Here is a 25,538-nt window from a genome sequence, read left to right on the forward strand (position 1 = left end):
TTCCAAATACAACAACAGTCCCTTTGTCATTCCTGTCTGCATTTCTACAGAATGCAAGGGTGACTCTTGCTTTTATTTTTTTACACCCTTTCACAGTACCACTCGATATTCTTTTGGCTGGTTGAATTATATAAAAGAGCTGTTATATCCATGTTATAAATGTCTCAATCGTATTTTTAAAAAATATCAAAAATTCTTTGATGATATCGTTCCACTAATTCCTTGTCAACCTCAGCTGTTTCTCCATATCTGTTTTGTTGAATCAACTGATGGCACTCCTTAAAACGATGCAAGCAACAATTGCTATACACAAAATGTCTGATTCCTATCTATTCTACCATTAATTTCATCCTGCTCCTTAATTACTTAATCAGTTACTATTCCATTTCTTGCATTAACCTGACCAATCCAAATAACTAATGCATCCTCCAGATTCTTTAATGAACAGTTTGATCACTTATGAAATTTTATCCTAAAGGTTCATAAAATCAATGTTTATTCCATATATTTTTCTGTTCAGTATTCTTTTATAAATTTATATAATTAGGAGTAACAGAAACAAAAGTAATAAAGATAACAGGAGAAGGATGCAGATTAAAATAATACTTGAACCTGATTTAAATTTTTATAATTAAAACTTATACATGCATTATATATTATAAATATATCTATAATAATATGGGCATTGCAAATATTCTTTATTATGGAGTCAGTGCTGTGAAAATAAATTAATAAAAAAAAGTACAAAATCCCAAAGGTTTTTTGTTGGAGGTGGTTTCAAAAAAAACATTTTGATGATGAACTTCTGCATAGTTTATTTTGAGATGTACTGTAAAATGCTACAGCAAGACTGATGCAACATTTTGAACTGGTCATAGTATCAAGACTACCTGATAAATGCAAGTTGGGAACACAAAACCATGCAGTCCTTTTGCTATGAATCTATTAACCAAACAAGTCCAGTACAGACCAGAACTGGTGCCTCTGTAGCCAGGTGGGCAGGAGCAGCAGTGTGTAGCACACGCTTCTTGATTAGACCGGGGTTCAAGCCTGTGACCACCGAATACGGAGGATGCAGAAAGGTCAGGGAATAATCACCGCATATCCTCGGAGCAATATGGCCTTAGTTGCTAATGCTCCTAAAAACCAAATAACCAGGGAAAAGGAGGTGATTGTCCCTCTGTATAAGGCAATGGTCAGGTCAGGTCCAGAGGGCGCCGACTCTCTTTAAAAATTACAGCTGTGAATTACAGGCTCTGAAAATGCAATAAGTGTTTGCCTTTTTATTTACCTAATTGTTATTTTATATTGTACTTTATATGTAGTCTTATAGTTATAGTTACGCTGGTTATTTTTAATTTAGATAAAGAGTTTATGTAGATTACTACTTAATATATGCAAAACTGTTATTCCATTCGAATCTTGCAGCCATTGTTTTTGTATAGAGTAGTAGGGTTTGTTTGTTTGTTATTTGGTTTTTAGGAGTATTAGCAACTAAGGCCATATTTCTCCGGGATATGCGGTGGTCATTCCCTAACCTTTCCGCATCCTCCGTATTTGGTGGTGACGGGCCTGAATCCCGGTCTAATCAAGAAGCATGTACTACGCACTGCTGCTCCTTCCCACCTGGCTACGGAGATGCCTTAGAGTAGTAGGGAATTCAAATTTTTAATTGTGGTAACTAGGTAGCTCTAACGTATAATTATATAGCGTAATACGCATCACTGCATTTAGGATTCTATTAGATAGAGTAGTATTGACAATTAATTAATTAAATTTATTGATCTTGAGCAGCAAAGCAAGGGGAAATGATCTTGAGCAGCAAAGCAAGCAAAGCAAAATGTGCAACTTGTGAAATGTTTGCCGAACTCTCTGGAACAGAACATGATCTAGCCAAGGAGGATGTCTTTGTGTGTGCCAGGTGCAGAGAGTGTCTAGAAATTAGGCATCAACTCAGCATTCTACTGGGCGTCTATGAGAGGTTGAGGTGTAGGGTAGATGCCCTCAAAGAAATTAATATGAGGGGCCCGTCAAGCTCTCAGCTGCCCAACTCAACGGCAATCTCCAAGGCAGAATGCTCTGGTCCCAAGGGAACTAGTTATTGTTGGTGACTCTATTGTCGGGGAGATGGGGAATATATTGTGTAAAAAGGATAGATGGAACAGGACCAGGGTATGTCTGCCAGGGACAAAAGTTTATGATGTTGTAAAGCATATATCATCTTTTAAGGGCACAAAAGGTGATATTGTTGTACACATTGGCACAAATGACATTAAGAATAGGAGATCTGCAGATTTACTTAACAAGTACAGGTCAATGTTGCAAAAAAGTCGTGAGTCAGGGTTAAATTTGAAAGTGTCTGCAATTCTGCCGAGACACAATAGGAGGGAGTACATGATGAGAGACTTGTCAATCAATTCGGCCCTGGAGGTAATGTGCAAGGCTCAAGGGGTAGAATATTTTTTAGCATGGTCTGTGTATGTTAACAGGAGAGACTGTCTCTACAGGGATGGGATACACTTAAATAGAAAGGGTGCAAGAATATTTGCTGATGCTATCGAGGCAGTGTTAGGTGGGTTGGAAAACTGCTAGCTTGGGGGGGATTCACAGACTAAAAGGTTAAAAGTAGCCGCAGGCAGAGGTGAAAGTGATTCTTGCACAACTTCTATTAGAATAAGTAGCGACCTGGAGCAAGGGGTGCTGGGGATTTCAGGGACTGATGGCAGTCATCGTGAAACAGGTGGGTATATGGGATGTGTCAGGGTAACTAGGAATAGGTGCATGTATATCAATGCTAGAAGTATAGTAAATAAATTTGATGAATTTGAAGTGTTGGTCAAGACATCAAAGGCGCATATTGTTGGGATATCAGAGACGTGGTGTCACACTGATATTAGGAATGCAGAATTGGAATTTGGGGAGTACAATGTGTACAGAAAGGATAGACAGGATAGGAAGGGAGGAGGTGTCATGCTGTTAATTAAGAAAAACATAAAATCAAAAGAAGTGCATCCAGTTGATATAGATGAACAGTGCACTGTTGAGTCAGTTTGGTGTGACATAAGCACTACGAAAGCAAAAATAAGACTAGGAGTGTGTTATAGGTCTAATGACTCGAATGAGTACAATGAACAATTGTACAGAGAAATAGAGTGGGCTAGTAAATCAGAATGTCTTATAATGGAGGATTTTAACATCTCAGATATTGACTGGAACTTGTGGATTGGTCACTCACACGCTATCAAGACTTTTGTGGATTTATTGGATGATTATTTTCTGCAGCAGCATGTTCGAGAGGCAACCAGAGAGGGTAATCTTGATCTGGTTATCAACATTGATCATTCGTGTATTAAGAATTTGCAGATAAAGAAACCACTAGGTGGCAGTGATCACAGTGTAGTGATGGGGGATTTACTTAAAGATATAATTACCATCAGGGGTAAAGGAAAGGGTTTTTGCTTCCGTAAAGGTGAGTACAGTGGTCTCAGACAGTTTTTAAATTTTGTATAGTGGGATCAACTGACGATGTTACCAACAGTAAATCGTCTAAGTGGTAAGCCTTCAAGGAATTAATCGTGGAAGCTACTAAAAGTTTCATACCTATCAAGAAATATTGTTCAAGGTTTAGGCCTAAATGTTTATCAAATGAACTAATGAGACTCGTGACAGAGAAGAAAAATGCATGGGATGCATATAAATTATCAAGCGACTCAGATATAAGCTTGTCTGTAATCAGGTCACAAAGGAGGTTAGGCAGGCGAAGGCAGATTACGCGAAATCTTTGGCAAAGGATGCTAAGAAAAACAGCAAGGATTTCTTTACTTATATAAACTCTAAAAGGAAGTGGATGAATCTGATTGGTCCACTTGATATCGATGGTTCGACTGTTGATGGTCCTGCTCAGATAGCAAACAAACTGAATGAGTATTTTGCATCTACATTCACACATGGGGCGTTATTAAGGTTTGAGTATTTTGCATCTACATTCACACATGAGGCGTTATTAAGGTTTGAAAATAACTAAGAAAACTCTTAGCCATAATTATGAGAGCATCCTTGGACTCAAGGGAGGTTCCCACAGACTGGAGATGTGCAAATGTATCCCCAATTCACAAAGGGGGATCGAAAGGTGACGAGTAATTACAGACCAGTTAGTTTAACTTCTGTTCCGAGTAAAATAATGGAGTCACTGGTTAAAGATGCATTGCAGGAGCATCTAGACAAGACTGCAACAATAATTCAGACACAGCATGGGTTTGTTAAGGGAAAGTCTTGTCTGACAAATTTGATAGGCTATTATTATGGAACTGGAAGCAAAAAATAATTTTGATATCATATATTTGGATTTCAGGAAAGCTTTTGACACTGTTGCACATGGAAGACTATTGTACAAATTGGAGCAGAATGGTATTAAGGGTAAGTTGCTACAATGGATAAAAGGATGGTTGAGTGGCAGAAGACAGAGGGTGATAATCAATGAGTGCTGCTCTTTGTGGACTAATGTTATTAGTGGAGTCCCACAGGGTTTGGTGTTGGGTCCATTGTTGTTTTATATATTTAACAATGATATTGATGAAGGTATATCAGGCTTAGTGTCAAAGTTTGCAGATGATACAAACGTTGGTAGGGTTGTTAATGACAGTAATGGCAGTGTGCTACTGCAACAGGATCTAGAAAATTTGGGCAGATGGGCTAAGAAGGGGCAACTGAAGTTTAACCTTGACAAATGCAAAGTACTGCATATGGGTAGAAGTAACCCCAGAGAAACGTACCAACTGTGTGGTTCTACACTTAAGGTGATAGAAAATCAAAAAGACCTGGGAGTAATTGTGCAGTCAGATATGAAGTTTTCTGAGCAATGCAGACAGGCTGCCAGGGCAGGTCACGGGGTTTTGCCAATGATATATAGGAATTTTGCTAGGAGGGAAAAGGAGTGATTGTCACTGTATATAAGGCAATGGTCAGGCCACGCCTTGAGTACTGCGTACAGGTCTGGAGGCCTCATTTTAGGAAGGATGTCGATTTGCTTGAGTGTGTACAGAGAAGGGCAACAAGATTGGTGAGGGGAATGAAGGGATCCTTTTACCAAGAGAGGCTTAAGTTCTGCAAATTACAGTGGCTGGAGACTAGGCACCTGCACAGCGATCTGATTGAGGTGTATAAGGCCTTGAATGGGTTGAGCATGCTGAATTCTGATGGGATCCTTCCACTTGTTCAGATTACGAACCTAAGGGGGCATAAATTCAAATTAAGAAAAGACAGATGTAGAATAGATGTGCGGAAATTTGCCTTTAGCCAGCAGGTGGTTAATTGCTTGAACAAACTTCCATCTGTTGTTGTGGAAGTGGATAGGTTAAATAAATTTAAGGAGGAACTGGACAGGCATTTGGAGGGAATGGTGTGATTTTTTGGCTGATGCTGCATAAGCTTATACACTTGCTTTCGTGCATCACGTGCCACTACTACTATTTATAGACTGGAAAGGAACAATATAAAATATTTCCTTAGTATGGGTTTGTTGATAAATTCGATTTTGCAGGCTTTGACTGAAATGGTTTTCAGGTAGAATGAGCAAGTTGATCAAATATATCAATACATATTTTGACCAACCAACCCAATGCTTATCAGGTCTGAATTTATGCCTACTGAGTTCAAACTTTCGGATGTTTTGATCTCTGGTCTAATGTCAATAGTGAAGGCTAAAGGCTTTTGAGCATAATAGTGTTAACCTGTATATGTATATATAAATGAAAGCATTCTGAACATCACTCAAGAGAAATTCATATTGATACTAAATTTTCAGAATGTTTTGTTTGTTCCTAGGAAGGTTTTTGGCCAAATTACATTTCCACAGCAACCCCAACCAACATACATACATACAGACAGAGGGAATTCAATATACAGATGTTTCATAAAATGTGGGCAATACTTTCAGGATCAATTCAGGACCTGTAAAAAACAAAAAAATAAAAATAAGTATGTCCTATTCTGAAAGGTTATGGAGCTACGGCTGAATTTTAAAAATGGCTATGGAGTTCGCAATGGTAAAAAATAAGAATAAGCAAACACATATCTAGTAAAATGCTTTATTCATAATAGGTACATTTGCTTATTCTTATTTATTTTTTTGCTATTTTCTCTTGTCGAAATTCCACAGCCATATTTTTAAATTCGAACAGCCACAACTGCATAACTGTTCATAATCAAATGCATTAATATGAACCTTTTTCATGTGTTTTCAGGCCCTAAATCAATTCTGGAAGCAGCCCAAGTTATGAACCATTCTGTATAAAAATGAAAGTATATTTTGGATATATGGGCATTACTTGAGAAGGAAAGTCCAAGCAATACCAAGTTTTTTTCACATTTTGCTGATCTCTGGGGAAGTTTTAGATTTCAATTCCACAGCCTTTTAAGCTCCTTGGAGCAGTCAATTTTCTATTAAATCTTATTCTCTGTTTATAAATGTAGTGTAGTGTTTTTCTCTTATATTACTGAACCCTTGAACTTCAATACCTATGTTAGCAATTGCAGAGTAACTCTTTCTTTCCTACCCTTACTTTGGGAATAGGGTTCTTAAAAAAAAAAAAAAAGATATAATTAAATATATGTATAAATGGGAGGAGGAGACACAGGCATAATTTCTATGATTATTCTGGATAATTTAAATCATAAACAAATAATGACTATGAAATTGACTAAATAGAATGTAGTCATATCTATGGAATAAAGATCAAATTACACTAATAAGAAAGCTTCCTAGTTTATTAATAATTCTAATATTTCTGAGCTTTAATGCCTATGCATGGCACAACTGCTCAGTTTGGAGATTATGACCACAGAAAGACATGGAATTATAGGGGAAGGGGAAACTGTTACTACATATCACATAATCAAGGTTAGAGGAAATACTATATTTTAGAAAAAAAAAAAGTTTAAACAAATCAGATTCTAACTAGAGAGAAAGATATTGAAAGAAAGATAACAACAGAAAAAAATAAAAATAAATAACTGACTAAATAAAAATCAATCAGCTTTTATAATAATGAAACTTTTTAATAAATAGTGTTTTCAATTTTTTTTCAAACTACAAATAGAAATGCATAGGGAGTGCATTTTTTTCATTCATGGCAAAAACAAATAAAAAAATATATATATTTTTAAGTAGATTTCAGGGAAAATTGGTGCAAAATAAATTTACTTTAAAATAATGTAAGAAATTAATTATTATTTAATCAATAAGTACAAAGTTTATTTGATAGTATATGGCATTCGACCTGGCTACCCATTGTTTTCATAAAGAAGATTTGCCATAACCCATAATTCTTATCATTTGGACAGATTTCTATATTATTTCCTATAAAAGAGTCAAATACCTGATTCTTGCATTGATAATTCCTTCTTGCGATTCTTTGCATTCAGTAGTTTTTTCAAGAAGTTGCCCTTTATGTTGGATGACTCTCACATTACCAGCTTTTACTAAATCATATATATATATATATATATATATAGCCATTATTATTTAATGCATTTCTTTGTATGGTGTGACACAAAAGTCAGTTGAAAAATGAGAAAAACTTTCTATGAACTACAATATAGTGCTCCAAATGCTTCATCAGTTCAATTTCTGATAGCAGCTAGTACTGCTGGCAGTCACCAGATAATTAAGTCTAAGATCACCGAATGATACAGGTTTTTTAACATATCCCAAGAGAAAAGTTCCATGAATGTGAAGTGAAGTGTTCAGGAGACAAAGGGCTACTGAGTCCAAAAAACACTAAACATGTTATTCAGTTTCTGATGACTATGAGTAGCAACATGATCCAGTTGAATTCACATCATGTGTCACATAATGGCAAATTATCAAGATATTCAAATACATAGTTATGTCTGTGCTGCCTAAATGCACTGGTTTAGCACTAATTCACGTTTAAATGCAGGTTTAAGTATGTAATTAGTTATCTGCATTTTGAATGCAAGAATATGAGACTTATCGCCAATATAAATCATAAAAAGTCGAGGTTACTATCAAAATGCTTTGATATTTAATTGCAAAATGCAAACATTTTTAGTAAACTGATTTTGTGTCACACTATATATAAAAATTTAATTTTCTATGTAACATTTTTAAATTAGCAGTTTCAAAATAGTGAATAAAAGGGGCTTGTAAAATAGTTAATGTTAAGAATTTTATACTTATTTATTTTTCGATTTTGAATGTTAAAACCTTATTCTAAATTAGTTCACCTCATTTTATATGAACAAAATTAGGTGCATTAAAGGTAATTAGGATGTACCTCAATTAGTATTAGTTGCAGAAAATGATGCAAGAAAGCAAGCCTATACTATCCACATCCACAGATGGAAGTTTGGGTAAAAATTCAGATGTTGGCTACCTCTCCATACTTTGACTAAAAGTCAGGAAGAGAGCAATGATTGGCAGGTGCCACTAACTGTTTCCCCCCACCCCTGTCCTCTTAGGTTGACATGCCTAGGATGTTTATCCCCCCCCCAACTTGCTGCTGTTTTAAAATCAGGAACTTGTTTTCCAATTTTAAAACAACAGGATGGGGAGGATAAACACCCTACCTACCTAAGCTAAGCACCTGTCCCTCCTCGATGACACAAAACAATCAGAAACAAAATGCATTCACAATAATAACCCAATCACATAACTTGACTGTACTCACTCCATTCTACGACCACACCCACTGTGCAGAGACAAGTGGTACCCAAATAATAGATTTTAGCCAAAGTTTGTTCCAACAATCAACCAACCACAATCCATTTTTTCTAACAGCCAAAAAACAATTAAGTAGAGTTATTGGAAAAACCATTGTTTTGTCTTTTGGGAGATTAAATAACAGATACTAGTTTTTATTTGCAAGACCAGACGTGATAAAATTGTTGGATAATATACATTAAAAGAATTATGTTGAATTTCTATAGAAACAGATTGTGAAAGCAACTATTAAACATGTATTTTGATAGTAAATGATGTTTTTTAGAAATTTTACATAGCCACATGCCAAAAAATGTAGTAGTAGTGACTAGAAAGTGCTTATGTGTGGGTAACACAACCATCTTAATAGAACAAAAATTGTTGAACATTGCCTATTAATAAATACATTAAGAAATTTTAACAAATTAAATGAAGCAATTTAAAAACAAAACAAGAGTGGTAACCTTTGGCAATATTTAAATGCCAAAGGGGCTCACATCTGGTAAGTATGGGCTTAGCACACCCAGGGTCCTGAGCTGGATATCATCATTCTTCTCTTTCTTGATGATTCCTCCCCCCCCCCTCTCTCTCTCTCTCTCTCTCTCTCTCTCTCTCTCTCTCTCTCTCTCTCAGGGTAACTCGGAAATTTTTTTGGCCAGTGCAGCATAAGCCTCAGGCTTCCTTGCACTATATGGCTAATAATAATAATAATAATAATATTAAAATAAGAAGTAACATGAAGAGTAAGGGTAAGATTTTTCTTGTAAATAATAATTTCTACACAATTTCATAAAACTGCCATCTGCAAAGTGACAGGAGACTTTTCAAAACAGTACTTTATCAGAGAGAGGTGAGATGATGCTGGGAAAAAAAAAAAAAAAAAATACCAGTGTTATGGGAAAAACAAGTATTTTGTCTTATGGGAGATTATTTGCAAGACCAGCCATGTGATCAAATTATTGAATACCATATACCATAAAGAAAATTATGTTGAATTTGTTACAGAACAGATTGTGAAAGCAACTATTAAACATGTAGATTGATAGTCAATTATGACTTATTAGAAATTTTATACACATCCACATGCCAAAAAATGTAGTAGTAACTACTAGAAAGTTCTTATGTGTGGGAGACAATACCATCTTAATAGAACAGAAATATAGAAATAATGCCCTGAAGTCCAAAAGTCAAACAACCAGAATTCAGAAATTTCATATATGGCTACAAGTGATAAAATTACACTTTCACCTTTAATGTAAATTTCTTAACAAGGCTGTTCAATTTAGCCTAAGTTAAGAATACACGAAATTAAAGTTTGTGCTTGCAAAGGGAAAGGTACTTTAGAAATTTAGATAGTACATAAAATATTTAAACATTAATAAAAAGATGAAAGTGATTACATTAACCTAACAGTGGTATTGCATAACGTGTGCAGGACAACATCTATTGTGAGTTCTTGATTTGAAATTAGTGGTGGTTATTATTTGTACTTTCTTAATTGTATCTTTATGCTTCTGTGTGTTGCTCTTTTATCTGTTTGTATTGTTGTTCACTCTGTACAAACTGAGGGTAACTGAGAGGGCAAGCAATATTGTTCATATTACTCCACTATGTTCAGCCAAGTGTAGTTCACATAGTGTAGAGTGGAGTGTGTTTGGTGTCAAATGGCACAGGGGTTTTCCCCCCATCTCCGCATAGTACACATTGTGGGTGTGAAACAGAACACTGTCAATGCCAGAAGTTTAAAGGTGTATGGGTTTCGTATGTGTGTAGTGTCGTGTACCGTTGGTAGTTCACATAGTGAAGCACTGCTTTTCTGACATCTAGTGTGCACGATGACAGTAAACTGATAAGCAGGATAAAAAAAACAAGCCAGATATCACAGTTTTCAAATCTGCAAAAGGAGGGGGGGGGGCATTGATTAACATAATTGGATGAGTTGCGTGCTGTCTATAACTATATCAGGTGAAATACTATATGTTGGTCCATGGTGACTGTTTTATTCCTTAATGAATTTAAAAAGCATTAATTCAAAAGTGTTATTTCTCAATAACAACACATATGCTGTTGGTAATATGCATGGAAGATTATTCATAAGTAAAAAAAAATTATCACATTAACAGATGAGCACATGAAATAATGTGGTGCCATCTATTTTTGTATTTGAGTCATGCAGTATTTTCACGTAGAAAATGTTAAGATGACCAACCTCGGAAAACAGGGATGAATAATTACATATTAACAATACTTCATATATATATATAAGCAGAATTAATAGCAATTTATTTTTTCACTTTAATTTCAAAGTGTTTTTCATAAATATTTGGTTAGTTTGCTGTGTTGTAGTAATGCACAAGTTTCATGCAATGAAAGCTTCCACAAACTTAAATTTGGCAATGATCAATAGTTTGATGTTTCTATTTTATCTTAGCAACATTTTCTGAAATTTTAAGCATAATTAATGAACTATTTTTCATTGTAACTAATGAGTACTTCTAGTGGCTGCACTCCTAAAAGGAACATGGAGTATCTATTGGACTCCAATTCTGTTTCTATTATAAAAAAATTAATTTTTTCTTTTTTTGTTAAATTTAAATTAGCGTTTTATTTATTATGAGTTATATAATTTATTCTATTTTTCATTACTTGAAATTTCTGAGTGCTGTATACGTTTTTTTATTCATCTTCTATTAAATTAAACTCCCCCCAATCTTCCAGTTTTTCGTCTGCAAAGTGCCCTTGAAAAGAAAACAAAAGTAATTTTCATAAAACTATACAGAAATACTGCCTTTATTTCTGCATAGTTTTCATCCATACACATAACCAGAAGGTGGTGGGATAAATAAAATTTGCTACACGTGGGTTGTTTGTACATTCCACAACTAATTACAAGAAATAGACACCATTACTCTCGTGGCATCTATTAGACATCAAATAAACAAACAATTAATCTCTCTTAATTTGTGGTAAATTGAAACAAAAATAGAAAATACTATTTTGAAAAAAAGTTGGTGAAAAAAGATACGTGAGAGGATACAATTTCATTCATAAATTTTAATAAATAACAAGGTGGGAGGGAAAGGAACGTCAGATACCACATAACTGACAAAGAGTTAGCATTAGCATTAGTAGAGGCATACTACTACTACATACGATGCAAGAAAGCAAGCTTATGTAGCATCAGCCAAAAAAAAAAAAAAAAACACTCACATTTCATCCCTCCATTTGTTCTAAATGCCTGTCCAGCTCAGCCTTAAATTTATTTAGGCTATTAGCTTCCACAACAAAAGATGGAAGCCTGTTCCACCAATCAACTACCAGCTGGCTAAAGGCAAATTTCCGCACATCTATTCTACAACTATCTTTCCTCAATTTGAAACTGTGCCCCCTCAGGTTCTTAGTCTGAGCAAGACGAAGAATCCCATCAGCATTCAGCTTGCTCAACCCATTCAAAGCCTTATACACCTCACTCAATCAGATCACCTCGCAGGTGCCTACTCTCCAGGTACAGCAATTTGCAGAACTTAAGCCTTTCTTGGTAAGAGCACCCCTTTGTTCCCCTCACCAATCTTGTTGCCCTTCTTTGTACTCATTCTAGCAACTCTACATCCTTCCTAAAATGAGGCCTCCAGACCTGTACACAATACTCTAGGTGTGGCCTGACCATTGCCTTGTATAATGGGATTATCACCTCCCTGTCCCTGCTAGCAAAATTCCTATATATCATTGACAAGATTCCATGACCTGCCATGGCAGCCCACCTGCACTGATCAGCAAACTTCATATTTGGCTGCACAATTATCCCCAGGTCTTTTTCACTTTCCACTTCCCTGAGTGTAGTACTACCCAGTTGGTATGTTTCTCTTTGGTTATTGCTACCCATATGCAGTACTTTGCATTTGTCAATGTTAAACTCCAGTTGCCACTTCTCAGCCCATTTTCCCAACTTATCTAGATCCAGTTGGAGTAGCATACTGTCATTACTGTCGTTAACAACTCTGCCAACCTTTGGCTAAACTGGATAATTGGAAATACAGATAGTATTGTAACAAGACTGTTTTACTAGAATGAGCTATAACAAGCATTACGTAACGTACCAAACAATTCAATAATATTGAATGTAGGAAAATTCAACAGCAATAGTAAATGAAATGTGTTTAGATTACCATTGGATAATGGTAATCCAAACAACATGTAATGCCACTGAAACTTGTATATTGTGGAAATATAAGTACTCCAATATTGAGGAAGGGTTCAAGGGTAGGTTAACATCAGACTTTAATACTTGTAAAGTTATAATTTTGAGGAAATATGCACAACACAGAGGATTGCTCTAAAACATGGAATTAGTTGGCCTATAATATGCTTGTGCCACTAAAGGATAGAAATTAAGGTTATTCCAAATAAAGAAATGTTATCTTGTCTAGAGATCTGGGCACTGCCTTATATATAAAGTTTGAAGAGCCAGCTCCCAGCATATGTAGTAGGCAACTAAAGAAGCTCAGTAACTGCATAAGGAAAAAGGCAAACAGGAAAGAGATTCACTTAAAAAGACTATGCCAAATATGACCATATACCTTTCAAATACCAACAGCAACAATTTAGTTTTTCCAAGAATTCATCTATAGATAACATAAGAAAATTATCTTTATAACAATAGCAAAAGAATTTGTGTTGACTGTTTTCTACAGCAGCATATTAGCGAGGCAACAAGAGAGGCAGTACTCTTGATCTGTTTATTATCTCGATCAGTGATTATTCATGCATTAAGAATCTGCATATAAAGGAACCACTGGGTGGCAGTGATCACAGTCCATTGATTTGAGATTTACTTAAACATGTAACTACCATCAAGGATAAAGGGAGGGGTTGTTGCTTTTGCAAAGGTGATTACAGTGGTCTCAAGACAGTTTTTAAATTCTATACAGTGAGACCAACTAATGATATTACCATCAACAAATTCTGAATGGAAAGCATGCAAGGAATTAATCATAGAAGCTACTAGGCTTTTCATACTAACTAAGAAATACTATTGAAGGTATAGGCCTAAATGGATGCCAGATGAACCGATAAACTCATGGCAGATAAGAAAAATGTATGGATGCATATAAATTCTCAGGCAATACAGAAGCCTATGGGAGACATAAACCAAGTCACAAATGAGGTCAGGCAAGCGAAGGCAGATTATAAGAAATCTTTGGTGAAGGATGTAAAAAAAAACAACAAAGACTTCTTTACATATGTAAACATCAGAAGGAAGAACAACTCTAACAGGGAGCTAAACGATTTTGTAATAACTGTGAGGAAAGTGAAAGAGAAATGGTTGAAGTTAAACATAAGAAAGGTACCTAGGGTGGATGGGATCTATCCAATTATATTAAGGGAGGCAGCAAAGGTAGTAATCAAATCCTTAGCCATAATTATGAGAGCATCCTTGGATTCAGGGGATATCCCATGGATGATTGCAGATGTGGGAATGTATCCCCAATTCACAGAGGGGGATCAAACTGTGACACAAGTAATTACAGAACTGTTAGTTTAACTTCTGTTGCAGGGAAAATAATGGCATCACTGTTAAAAGAAGTAATGCAGGATTATCTAGACAAGGCTGCAATTGAGGTTGCCACAGACATTCTCTCAGATATGCCAGACAAGCTGTACTTGCTACCTAGGAGTCTAAAACGCTGATGGAACTGATATTCGGGTGACACTCAAGTCAAGTGGACCCAATTTTGGCAAAGTCCGGACGGTCTGTGACAGCCAGATCCTCTGCTTCCACCTTCTCAATGGTGGGACTGTTAGTAATCCTGGGTATAACCTACATGCACAAGTACATGGTGGGTGACCACCCAGGTGTGAACCAACGTAAGCAGGGGTCGAGGTGTGGCGCCTACACCAAATGGAGGAATGCTGCCCCTCTATGTTACCAGGCAGTACTAGGTGGTAGATGACTCTCATCAACCAGTGCAATACCACCACTTTGCTTATTGGGGGCTTGAAGTGGTGGAATCCATGTTTAGTCTCTAGAGCTAAGTTCCGGTCAACCCTTCCCCATCTCTTCCATCATGCAGTATGATTGATGCCTTTTGAGGTAATGATGAACATCGTGGCGAGATCCAATATTCCTTACATTTCAAGGTTACAGCTCTAAAATGGTGTTCACAGGCTGGCCGCTAGTTAGTACACTGGACCGAACATATTGGTAACTCTCTAGTAGGCTTCCGGATCAGCTAATGTATAATCTTGCTACCTCTACTCTGCCAGATAGTGACTGGAGGGAGTCCAAGTAGTGTGTATGCGGGGGACATTGTCGAGGCCATGTTATGCCAAGGATCTGGGTATATTCTTATCATGTGTATGCCATATCCAAAAATTTCATTACTTCATACAGCATGTCTCACCCACTTTTTCTTACCATTGAATACACCATGAATTGTCAAACTAATAGAGCAAGATTATCTGCGAAAAGATCTAAACCTCCTAAACACTTCTTAATTCATTTTGCAAATATACGTGGTCTCAATTCTAATCTCAACGATGTCCATTTCCACTTGCAGTCTGTCAAACCCCATGTACTTTTTCTGACAGAATCTCAGTTATCGGTTGATTCAACTACTGCTCATCTCAGATGCCCAAATTATTTGCTGTATGATTCCTTTCGCCTCAGAGGTGGTACTTGTGCATATGTCCATTCTGATATTCCCTGTCAGAGACTTGGCAATTTGTAATCTCCTCTCTTTGATCTTCTCTGCCTTAAAATCTCTCTACCTCATTGTGTCAAATTCATCTGTTGTCTCTACCGTTCTCCCAACTCCATTAATCACTTGGAACTCTGACTTCCTCTCTTTGCAACTTGACTTTCTCCAGTCCAACTTTCCTAACAGTGAAGTAATTTTCCTTGGTGATTTTAATGTTCACAACTCAGGCTGGCTTCCGTTTTCCAGTCACACCGACCCAGCTGGTCGAGATGCTGAGGCTTTTGCAATTACTAATGACCTTGCACATTTGTGCAAGGTCATTAGTAATTGCAAAAACACAAACAACCCTTCTAAGTACACGGTCAAAGTGATATGTCCTTTAGGCACTTCAGATCACAACTTGGTGATTGTCTCTTCTCCAATGGAGCCTTTATCTCATGGCTATGCCCAACCTCATGTTGTTTGGCATTACAAGAATGCAAAATGGGATGACCTGCGAGATTTCTTTTCTTCTTTTCCTTGGTCGGATCACTGTTTCAAAACTTTAGATGTCAACGTTTGATCAGATCATGTTAGTGAAATTATTCTTGCAGGAATGGAATCCTTTATCCCACACTCCACTTTAAAATCTCGTCCTTTATCTAAACCTTGGTTTTCCAATAAATGTGCTAAGGCTGTTCAAGAGAAGAACGTTGCATATCGTAATTGGCTTGTTTCTAATTCTTCAGTTTCATTTTCTGCCTACACCAAAGCTCGCAACAATTGTAAAGCAGTTATTAATCAGTCCAAACTAGAGTTTGAACAGCCTAAGAGTAGAAAACTTGCTTCTTGCCCTAATGATAGCCGAGCATTCTGGTCTCTTGCCAAAGCTATTGGCTGCAACTTTTGCCCATCTCTACTCCCACCTCTGTCCAAACCAGATGGTTCTGTTGTCATTTCAGCCAAGGATAAAGCTGACCTGCTAGCATCCCATTTTTCTTCCAACTCATGTATTAATGATCTTGGTAAAACACCTCCCACCATTCCCAACACACTCCATTCAATGCCTCCTGTGGTCTTCCGTCAAAATCTTGATGCTAAGAAAGCTCCAGGTCCCGATGGTATTTCTCCACTTGTTCTCAAAACCTGTGCTCCTGAATTTACTCCTGTTCTATGTCGCCTTTTTTTGTTTTCTTATTCCAAAGGTGTTTTTCCTTCTGCTTGAAAATTTGCTTATATCCAGCCAGTTCCCAAAAACTGTGACAAATCCCTCCCATCCAATTATCGTCCCATTGCAATTACTTCTACTCTTTCTAAAGTAATGGAGAAATCAATTAACCAGCAACTCTTAAACTAGCTGGAAACCTTCCGTTTGATCAAAGATCGCCAGTATGGATTCCGTCAGTGTCTATCCACTGGTGATTTTCTGGCTTATGTTACCCATTTATGGACTAATTCAATGGAAAGGTTCAGTGAAACACAAGTAGTTGCTCTTGACATCTCAAAGGCTATCAATCATGTCTGGCATAAAGGTTTTCTAAACAAGCTTCCATCTTATGGTTTGCCAACTGTTTTTTGTAATTGGTTATCCAGTTTTATCGTCAAGAAAATAATTTACTATAATCAAATATAAAACTAAATATTATCTCTAAAGCAAGCTGTAGTCATTCTCTGTTACTCTTGGAAATTATTAGCAGCAATATACAAATTAGAACAAAACCGTTATATGAAATCTTACAGGTGCATTTTAGCCGCAGTAGCTCTTGCGCCAAGAATTCTTAAATCAAATCAATCCAGTTTTCTCTCTGATCGCTCACTGAGGGTGATGGTAGATGGCTCTCTGTCTTCTAACTTCTCCACTAATGCCGGTGTCCCCCAAGTTCTTTCCCCCACTATTTTCCTCTTGTATATTAATGACCTTCTTCCATTGACTGGAAATCCTATCCATAGTTTTGCTGATGATAGCACATTGCATTCCACTTTCCATTTTGAGAAATCTTGCCCTGCTCAATCAGCTTCAACTTCTCGAAAATCTGCTACCAATTCCTTAAATGCCGAACTTCAGGTAATTCTCCAGTGGGGCAAAGACAACTTAGTTAATTTCAACTCTTCGAAAACTCAGTCTTCTCTTATGTCTCGCAAAAAGGATTCTTCTGCTCCTATGCTTATCTTTGGTGACACTCCAATTTCTAGGCGAAATGATATATCTTTTTTGGGGATTGCCCTGACTTCTAATCTCTCTTGGCACAAGCACATTACAAATATTGCTTCCTCTGCATCTAAAAAACTTGGTTTTCTCTTTCGCTCTTGGAATTAGTTTTCTTCCAAACAGCTGCTCACTCTGTATAAATTGCAAATCCACCCTACCATTGAATATTGTTCCCACATCTGGGGTGGTGTCCGCAAAACCTCTCTCAGGCTTCTTGATTCCTTTCAGAAGAGGGCGGTTAGGTTAATTTATGATTCATCTCTAACAGAGTCTCTCCACTCGCTGTCTCATAGACGTACTGTTTCTGCTGCATGCCTCTTCTACAGATACTTCCAGGGGCACTGTTCTTCTGAATATATAATTCCCGCTCTCTCTTTCAAAACAGTTCCAAGATGTGCAACCACCTGCCAACATCCATTTACCGTCTAACTTCAGATTCCCAGAACCAACTTTTCATCTTCCTCGTTTATTCATTCAAATGCCGTTTTCTGGAATAACCTTCCTTCATACGTATTTCCTGAAAATTACAGTCTACAGAAGTTCAAGTCCAATGTCAACAAATATCTTCTTTCATCTTCTCAACCTCCAACCCAAGCACGGTACTAAGTACTATAGGTTCTAATACATGGGAGGGTTAAGGGAAAATCTGGTTTTACCAATTTGTTTAGATACTACGATGTGGTTACAAAGGAACTGGATGCAAAAAATAATTTTGATATCATATTCTTGCATTTCAGGAAATGCTTTTGATACTGTTGCACATGGAAGACTGCAGTAGAAATTGGAACAGTGTGGCATTAAGCGCAAGTTGCTACTATAGATAAAAGGATGGTTGAGTGGGAGAAGAGAGTGGTATTAGTGGAGTCCCCCAGGTTTTAGTGTTGGGCCCATTGTTGTTTTCCATATTTATTAATGATATTGATATCATTGATAAATATAGATAAGGCATATGAGGCTTAATATTCAAGTTCATAGATGACACAAAGGTTGGCAGGGTGGTTAATGACAGTATGCTACTGCAAGAGGATCTAGAAATGTTAGGCAGTGGGCTCAGAAATGGCAATTGAGGTTTAACATTGATAAATGCAAAGTACTGCATATGGGCAGTAGTAATCCCGGAGTAACGTACCAACTGTGTGGGACTACACACAGGTAATGAAAAATGCAAAAGACCTGGGAGTAATTGTGCAGTCAGATATGAAGTTCTCTGAGCAATGCAGACAGCCTGCCAGAACAGCTTGTGGAGTTTTGTCAATGATATACAGGAATTTTGCTAGCAGAGATAAGGAGGTGATTATCCCATTGTATTAGGCAATGGTCAGGTCACATCTTGAGTACTGCATACAGGGCTAGAGGCCTCATTTTAGGAAGGATGTGGAGCTGTTGGAACAAGTACAGAGAAGGGCAATGAAATTGGTGAGGAGAACAAAGGGGTGATCTTACCAAGAAAAGCTTCAGTTCTGCATATTGCAGTGTCTGGAGACTAGGCACCTGCAAGGTGATCTCATTGAGGTGTTTAAGGCATTGAATGGATTGAGTGAGTTCAATGCTGATGGAATTCTTCCTTTTGCTCAAACCACACACATGAGGGGACACAAATTCAAACTGAAGACGGATGGTTGCAGAATAAATGTGTGGAAGTTTGCCTTTGGCCATCGGGTGGTTGACTGCTGGATCAACCTTCCATCTGTTGCTATGGAAGTTGATAGTGTAAATAAATTTAAGGAAGAAGCAGACAAAGTATTGGAGGGCAAATAATAGGTGAAATGGGAGATATAATTTTTTTTTTTTTTGCTGATACCATATAAGCTTGCTTTCTTGCCTCGTTTGCTACTGCTAATGCTATTCGGGATGGAAGTTTTGAGATAGCCTAAATTTTCTGTCCATGAATTTCTCCATTTACAAATGATTGAAGTAATGACAACAGGAAAAAAACTAGGGACAAAGATGCATTTGTAGGAATAGGGTGGATCCCTCTCTCTAAATTTGGGCGAAGGGTTGGATTGAACAGGCCTTAAAATTCCTCCATAATGTAAAAGGATTTAAACTGTGACCATTCCTAACAAGAGGCAAATACTGGACCCACTTACTGTCATGATTGTTGTTATTATTATTTATACAGTATTATCACCTAAGACTATATTATGCTGTGTGTATTATTTGTACAATTACATGGAAAAGAACACTTCAAATGAAAAATAAATAACCATATAGGCCACTAAGTGTTTTATACCAACTAAGAGATATTACTACAGGTTTAGACCTAAATGGATGTCACAAACTAGTATATAATCAAGTTACTCAGGGAGTTAGGCAAACTAAGACAGATTATAAAAAGTCTTTGGCTAAGCGTGCAAAGAAAAATAGCAAGCCATCCTTTGTGTATGTTAACACTATAAGGAAAGGATGAATTACATTGGTCCACTGGATAAGAATAGTATCACTACTCATGACCCTGCATGTACAGATTGCTGATAAACTGAATAAATATTTTGCAACTACATTCACACATGAAGAACTTTTTAAAGTTGACCTAATGTTGGTTGGGAGTTAAATGATTCTACAATCACAGAAAGTAAGACAAAAGAGAAATTGCTGCAGCTAAAAAAGGAAAGCTATAAAAGAAGGTAGTTAAACCTTTAGCCATCATAAATTCACAGCATCTTTATATTCAGAGGAAGTACCCACTAGACCAGAGATGCACAAATGTACCTTCCTATTCACAGGAGTGGTTCAAAAGGTGAAGTGGGTACATAAAGACTTGCAAGTTAAATCTTTAAGCCAGGGAAAATAATGTAATTAACAGTTAAAGAAGTAATTCAAGATCATCTGGATAAGAGGGAGATCTTGATAAGGGAGATCATAGTTAACAAATATGATTAGGTAATCCAAGATTTTTACAAAGGGACTGGATGCAAAGAATAACTTTGAATTCATATACTTAGATTTCAGTAAAGCCTTTAATACTGTATCGCATGGATTGGACAAATATAGGGGCAAGTTACTATGATGGATAAAGGGAGGTTAATCAGTAGGAGATAAAGAATGGTTATAAATGACCACTGCTCTTCATGAATTAATGTGATGAGCAGAGTTCCATAGGGGTCAGTATGGACCTCTTACTGCTTTAATGATAATGATGTAGGTATTTCAAATTTGATGTATAAGTTTTTTCATGATACAAAGGTAAACACAGTGATTAATGAGAGTAATCTGGGTATGCTATTTCAAGGAGATCTATAGAAGCTAAGCAGATGGGCTGGAATATAGCATTTGAGGTTTAACAGTGATAAATGCAAGGTACTACATTTGAGTAGTAGTAACCCCATAATAATATACCATTTGAGTGGTACCAAACCTGAGCACCACAAACAGGCTGTCAGAACAGCCCACTGGGGTCTGTTAATGATATACAGGAACTTTTCCAGTAGGGATGAAGAGGTGATAATCCCAATGTATAAGGCAATGGTTATATTCTGAAATACTGCATACAGGTTTGGAAACCTCATTTTAGGAAAGACAGAGATCTAATATAAAGGATAATACAGAGAAAAGTAACAAGGTTAGTTTTTGACACAAAAGGATATTCTTACTAGGAAAGATGAGTTCTGTAAATTGCAGTCCCTAAAAACTGGGCATTTGCGTGGTGACCTAACTGAAGTAGATAAAGCTTTAAAAGGGTTAAATAAACTAATGCTGATAGCATCTTTATCTTTCTCAGATGAAACATATAAGAGGGCATAAATTTAAACAGTAAAAGGATAACTATAGAATAAGCATGCAGAAATTTGCATTCAGCAAAAGAGAATCATTGTTGAAATAAACTTCCACCTAAAGTTGTGAAGGTGAGTAGTTTGAATAAAATTTAAGGAAGCTTGGGAAAAATTATTGGAAGGAATGAGGAAATTAAGATATATATATATTTTTTTTTTTTTTTGGTTCACATTTTATAAGTTTTGCTTTCTTATACCATGTTGCCAATATTAAATACATTAAAATTCCAATACAACAAACTTCTCAAGGATGCATGAATCATTTTATTGTAATGAAATTTTGATCTAATGAATGTTGCTGAACTATAATAGCTGTCACGTAGAGGTGAGGAGTGAAATGTACAATATTCTTGTTGACACCAACCAAACAGGAAAAGTAGCTTGGAAAAATTTTCTTCAAAATGGTAGAATAAAGTTTACTTAATATAGAAAGAATGATTTGAAAAGAGGGATAACTCAAAAAACCAGTAAGTCAGTATCTCTCTTTGCAGCTCTATATTGGTGGACTTTATTCTACGATTCTAAAGAAAATTTTTCAAGTTACATTTCCTGTTTTCTCAGTGCCTACAAGAATATTAGTAATATCACTGAAAATTATTTCAATAAAATCATTATTTGCATAAATTAAGTCTGCTGCACTCTTCTAATATATGTAAGTACTAATTTCTGCTTTATTTTACTTAAATATTGAATTTAAAATCAATAATAAAATGATGAAATACATCATTTTATTATTGATATATAACATCATTCTTCTCTTTCTTGGTGATTCCTTTCTACTTTTGACTCTCTCTCTCTCGCGCTGGGTAACTCAGGAATTTTTTTTTTTGGCTGGTGCAGCATAAGCCTCAGGCTTCCTTGCACCATACAGCTAATAATAATAATAATGTAAATTTTGTTTTTAATATTTAAGTTTTTTTCTTTGCATTACTACAAAAATTCGATTTTGGTGAAAACGAAAATGTGGGTACTGCAGGGGTTAAAAAAAAAAAAAAGTAGAAAACATAGTAAAGGGTGTAATAATAAATTCTTTTGCAGCACCTTTTAAAACTTATTATTTTTTTTAATTCAAGCAAATGTTCTCATACTTGTATTTACGATATGGGCTATGCAGCACTAGTCATAATTTTCCAATAAAGTTTTTTCTTTTATTATAAACCATTACATTTTAGGCATAGGTGGACTTTGAAAATAATTTTTTTTGTGCTGAATTTTTCTTCTAAACTTTCATTCATAAAATAGAAGTTGGCTGGGACTTAGTTTTAGTTATAGTGAAATTATCAGTAAAACAGTATTTATTGTAATGGAATTTTACTGTACTAACACTTCTGAAATATTCTTCGTAAAGTACAATTTAAGTTTGGAGAATTCTACAGTGATCTCATATGTGGCATTCGTAATAAATAATTTAGCTTTCTTACAAATTTTTTTTCCATTTATGTCCCTTTTTTAAATCATCATCTAAAAAGTTATAAATCTCTGTAACTAGAAATGTGTATTAAAACAATATGTGCTTAGCATGCTAAAGCATGAGGAGAAGACTTCCAGACCTTGGTGGTACTGAGGGTGTGGGAATGCTGAAATAGGCTCTGTGCAGGGAAAAGGGGAAATGACATGTCTTAGCTGTTATAAAAAAGAAAATGGGGTTATTTTTCCAGTTTCAGGTCCCCTGCTAACTCTTGATGACCAAGTAGGCCTTATAAAACATTTCTCCTTTCAACAGTTCAATATATTTATCTATTATTAAAATAAATATCACAGACCTTCAACCTTATTAAAGAATCCATTTGAAAATTGGCAGAACGTGTCCATTTGTTATTCTCGTAAAAAAAATAAAAGTACTTGCAATTAAATTTTCAGGAGAATGACAGTGCCTTACGCCACTACGATATTGATTTCTTAAACTGCAATACTGTCTCCTGCTACTAAAAACGTCCTACCTATGCCAAAAAGTCTCTGTTCGCGTCTTTAGTCTACTACTTTATAAACTCGGTTTTAATGATGTTATTAAAATTGCACTACAGTTTTTATTTTTCTACAATTAATTTATTAGCGTACATTCCTTGCCTTCACATCCGAACTACAGGTGCAAATTAAAATTTTAAGTAAACCTATTCAAGGTATCACATTATAATAATTGTATATAAATAATTATAAAAATCATTACATGCAGTTTTGACATCCTATATGAAAAACATAACGGAGATTCTAGTATTTGCAGTGACATTTATGTTAACTTTATTTTGCAGTCTTGGGTATGTATGAAATTAGGTACTGGACGGGAAACGATACGTACGTTGTATATAACCGAATTTAATATCCTTTTTTATTTTTAACGACATATTTTCGTTATACATATTAAAAATATTTAAACGCCTGACACAATTTTTAATTATAAACTGTCTTTCTTTCAAATAAGAGAAAACGAAGCATTAACTTATTTGAAAAAACAAACTTCAGGGTTAAAATCAATTGTAAATTAGTATTACATTATTAAATACATCTGATATCACGCAAAACTATAAAACACATACACAAAACTTTAAAATGTAATTAGGATTACCTACTATATATATATATATATATATATATATATATATATATATTTTTTTTTTTTTTTACCTGCTGGATGAAGCACTTTTCTGCTTGGATCCGTCAAGCTTTCTGGAAACATACTGAACAATTTCACCTTTGTCTTTAAAGATTACGCTTGTTACCTTTATGAAAAATAAGTAAAGAAAAAATGCACACGATAACTGGGGAGTTCGATTATTTTCTGAGATTAAATAATTCTACCATTTTCATGTTTATACAAAATTTAGAGTATAAATTTGCACATGAAATGAATTTTGTGTTTTTTTTTGTTTTTTTTTAAAGCACAGCAATAGAAAATAATTTATTTTGCTATACACACCTTATTATTTGAGTTCCCTACTCCTAGAAATTTATTTTCATTATTTTTACAAAATTCGAATAAGCAAGTTTCACATATTTCTCTGCTAGACCCCTTGAACTATGTACAAGAAACACACGCATGCGTTGACAAACTTAAACTGTCAAATGATGTAAATAAACAAGCGCCGCGAACGCACTCAGGGCATTTAGCTAAGAGATTCTTTTACAACAAAAATATTTTCAAGGCCAAACAACGCTTTTAAAAATAAATAAATGAAAACAATCAATGGATAAAAAAAAAAAAGAATTAAAAATTATGTAATCTTGTTTATTTTTTAAAATAACGCATACATTGCAGTGACATGGTCACGAGTTATTAATAATTAGAACAGCAATCTAAAATGGGGGCTGTACATTAAAAGAGAGAAGGTAGGACAAAAGAATACCAAATTTAAACTATTTGTAGTTAATTAAAAGCAGTAACAATATTTTTAACTTATAGCTACTAAAGGACAAGTTTATGATTTCAATCGAACTATTAATAAAATGTTCATCATTTTTTTCCTTTGCAGTGAGAAACCTTTTTTGATCCTTTACTTTTTTCTTTATTTCCCTTCTTTTTTTTTTTTAATTGAATCTACTTGTTGGTAGGTAGCTTATCATTTACTCGCAACTTCAAAGTTTTGAAGGCGAATGAACTGAATTTTCTTTCTCATCTCTAGTAAGCAGGTTTGGATTTAACTTAGGCGTTTGTGGTAGTTGTAGGGTTTTTAGGTGCATCAGCGATAAAGGCCGTATTGCACCGTATACATTGTCTGCAAATTGCGTATTTTTGTTTCTTTTTGTTTGCTGGACGAAAAATCCAAGTTTCCAGGATAAAAATCCAAGCTGCCTGAGCCCGATTAACTCAACCACGTTGTGAAGGCCCATAAATATTCCTTATTATCGGTGGTCTCAGTCAGTGCTGTAGTCATAAAATTAGCAGAAGGCATACTCTATGAATGTTGCGAAAAGCAGAGCGTATACTATGCATTAGGGGCGTATTCGGGGGAGGGGGAGGGGAATATTCTCCTTAACCATGCGTATAAGTGTTGCTAGGTCTATCTAAAAAACATTCAAAAACCTGGTCGTTATTCCCCCTTACGATGATACCTGGATACGATAGTGCTGTGCATATCAGGCTTATTAAACCGAATTCGCTTCGGTTGCATACAGTATGTCCCATATTAATGTGTGTCAAGCAACCACCACCACCTCCCTGA

General features: G+C 35.6%; 1 protein-coding gene across 1 annotated transcript in view; it reads right to left on the reverse strand.

The window, feature by feature from the left end:
• The window catches only part of LOC150086667 (uncharacterized), a 54,619-nt gene extending 30,214 nt beyond the window's left edge, over positions 1–24,405 (reverse strand). The window contains exons 1-3 of the mRNA XM_090371506.1: positions 24,296–24,405; positions 24,004–24,098; positions 7,377–7,479 (exon numbers count right to left, since the gene is read on the reverse strand). Coding sequence (XP_090227632.1) covers positions 7,377–7,479; positions 24,004–24,055 — 155 coding nt within the window. The 5' untranslated portion in view covers positions 24,056–24,098; positions 24,296–24,405. The remainder of the gene's footprint in view (positions 1–7,376; positions 7,480–24,003; positions 24,099–24,295) is intronic.
• Positions 24,406–25,538: the final 1,133 nt, after the last annotated feature.

Source organism: Mastigoproctus giganteus, chromosome 4, assembly GCF_048544385.1.
Source record: "Mastigoproctus giganteus isolate SK-2022 chromosome 4, ASM4854438v1, whole genome shotgun sequence".
Lineage (NCBI taxonomy): Eukaryota > Metazoa > Arthropoda > Arachnida > Uropygi > Thelyphonidae > Mastigoproctus > Mastigoproctus giganteus.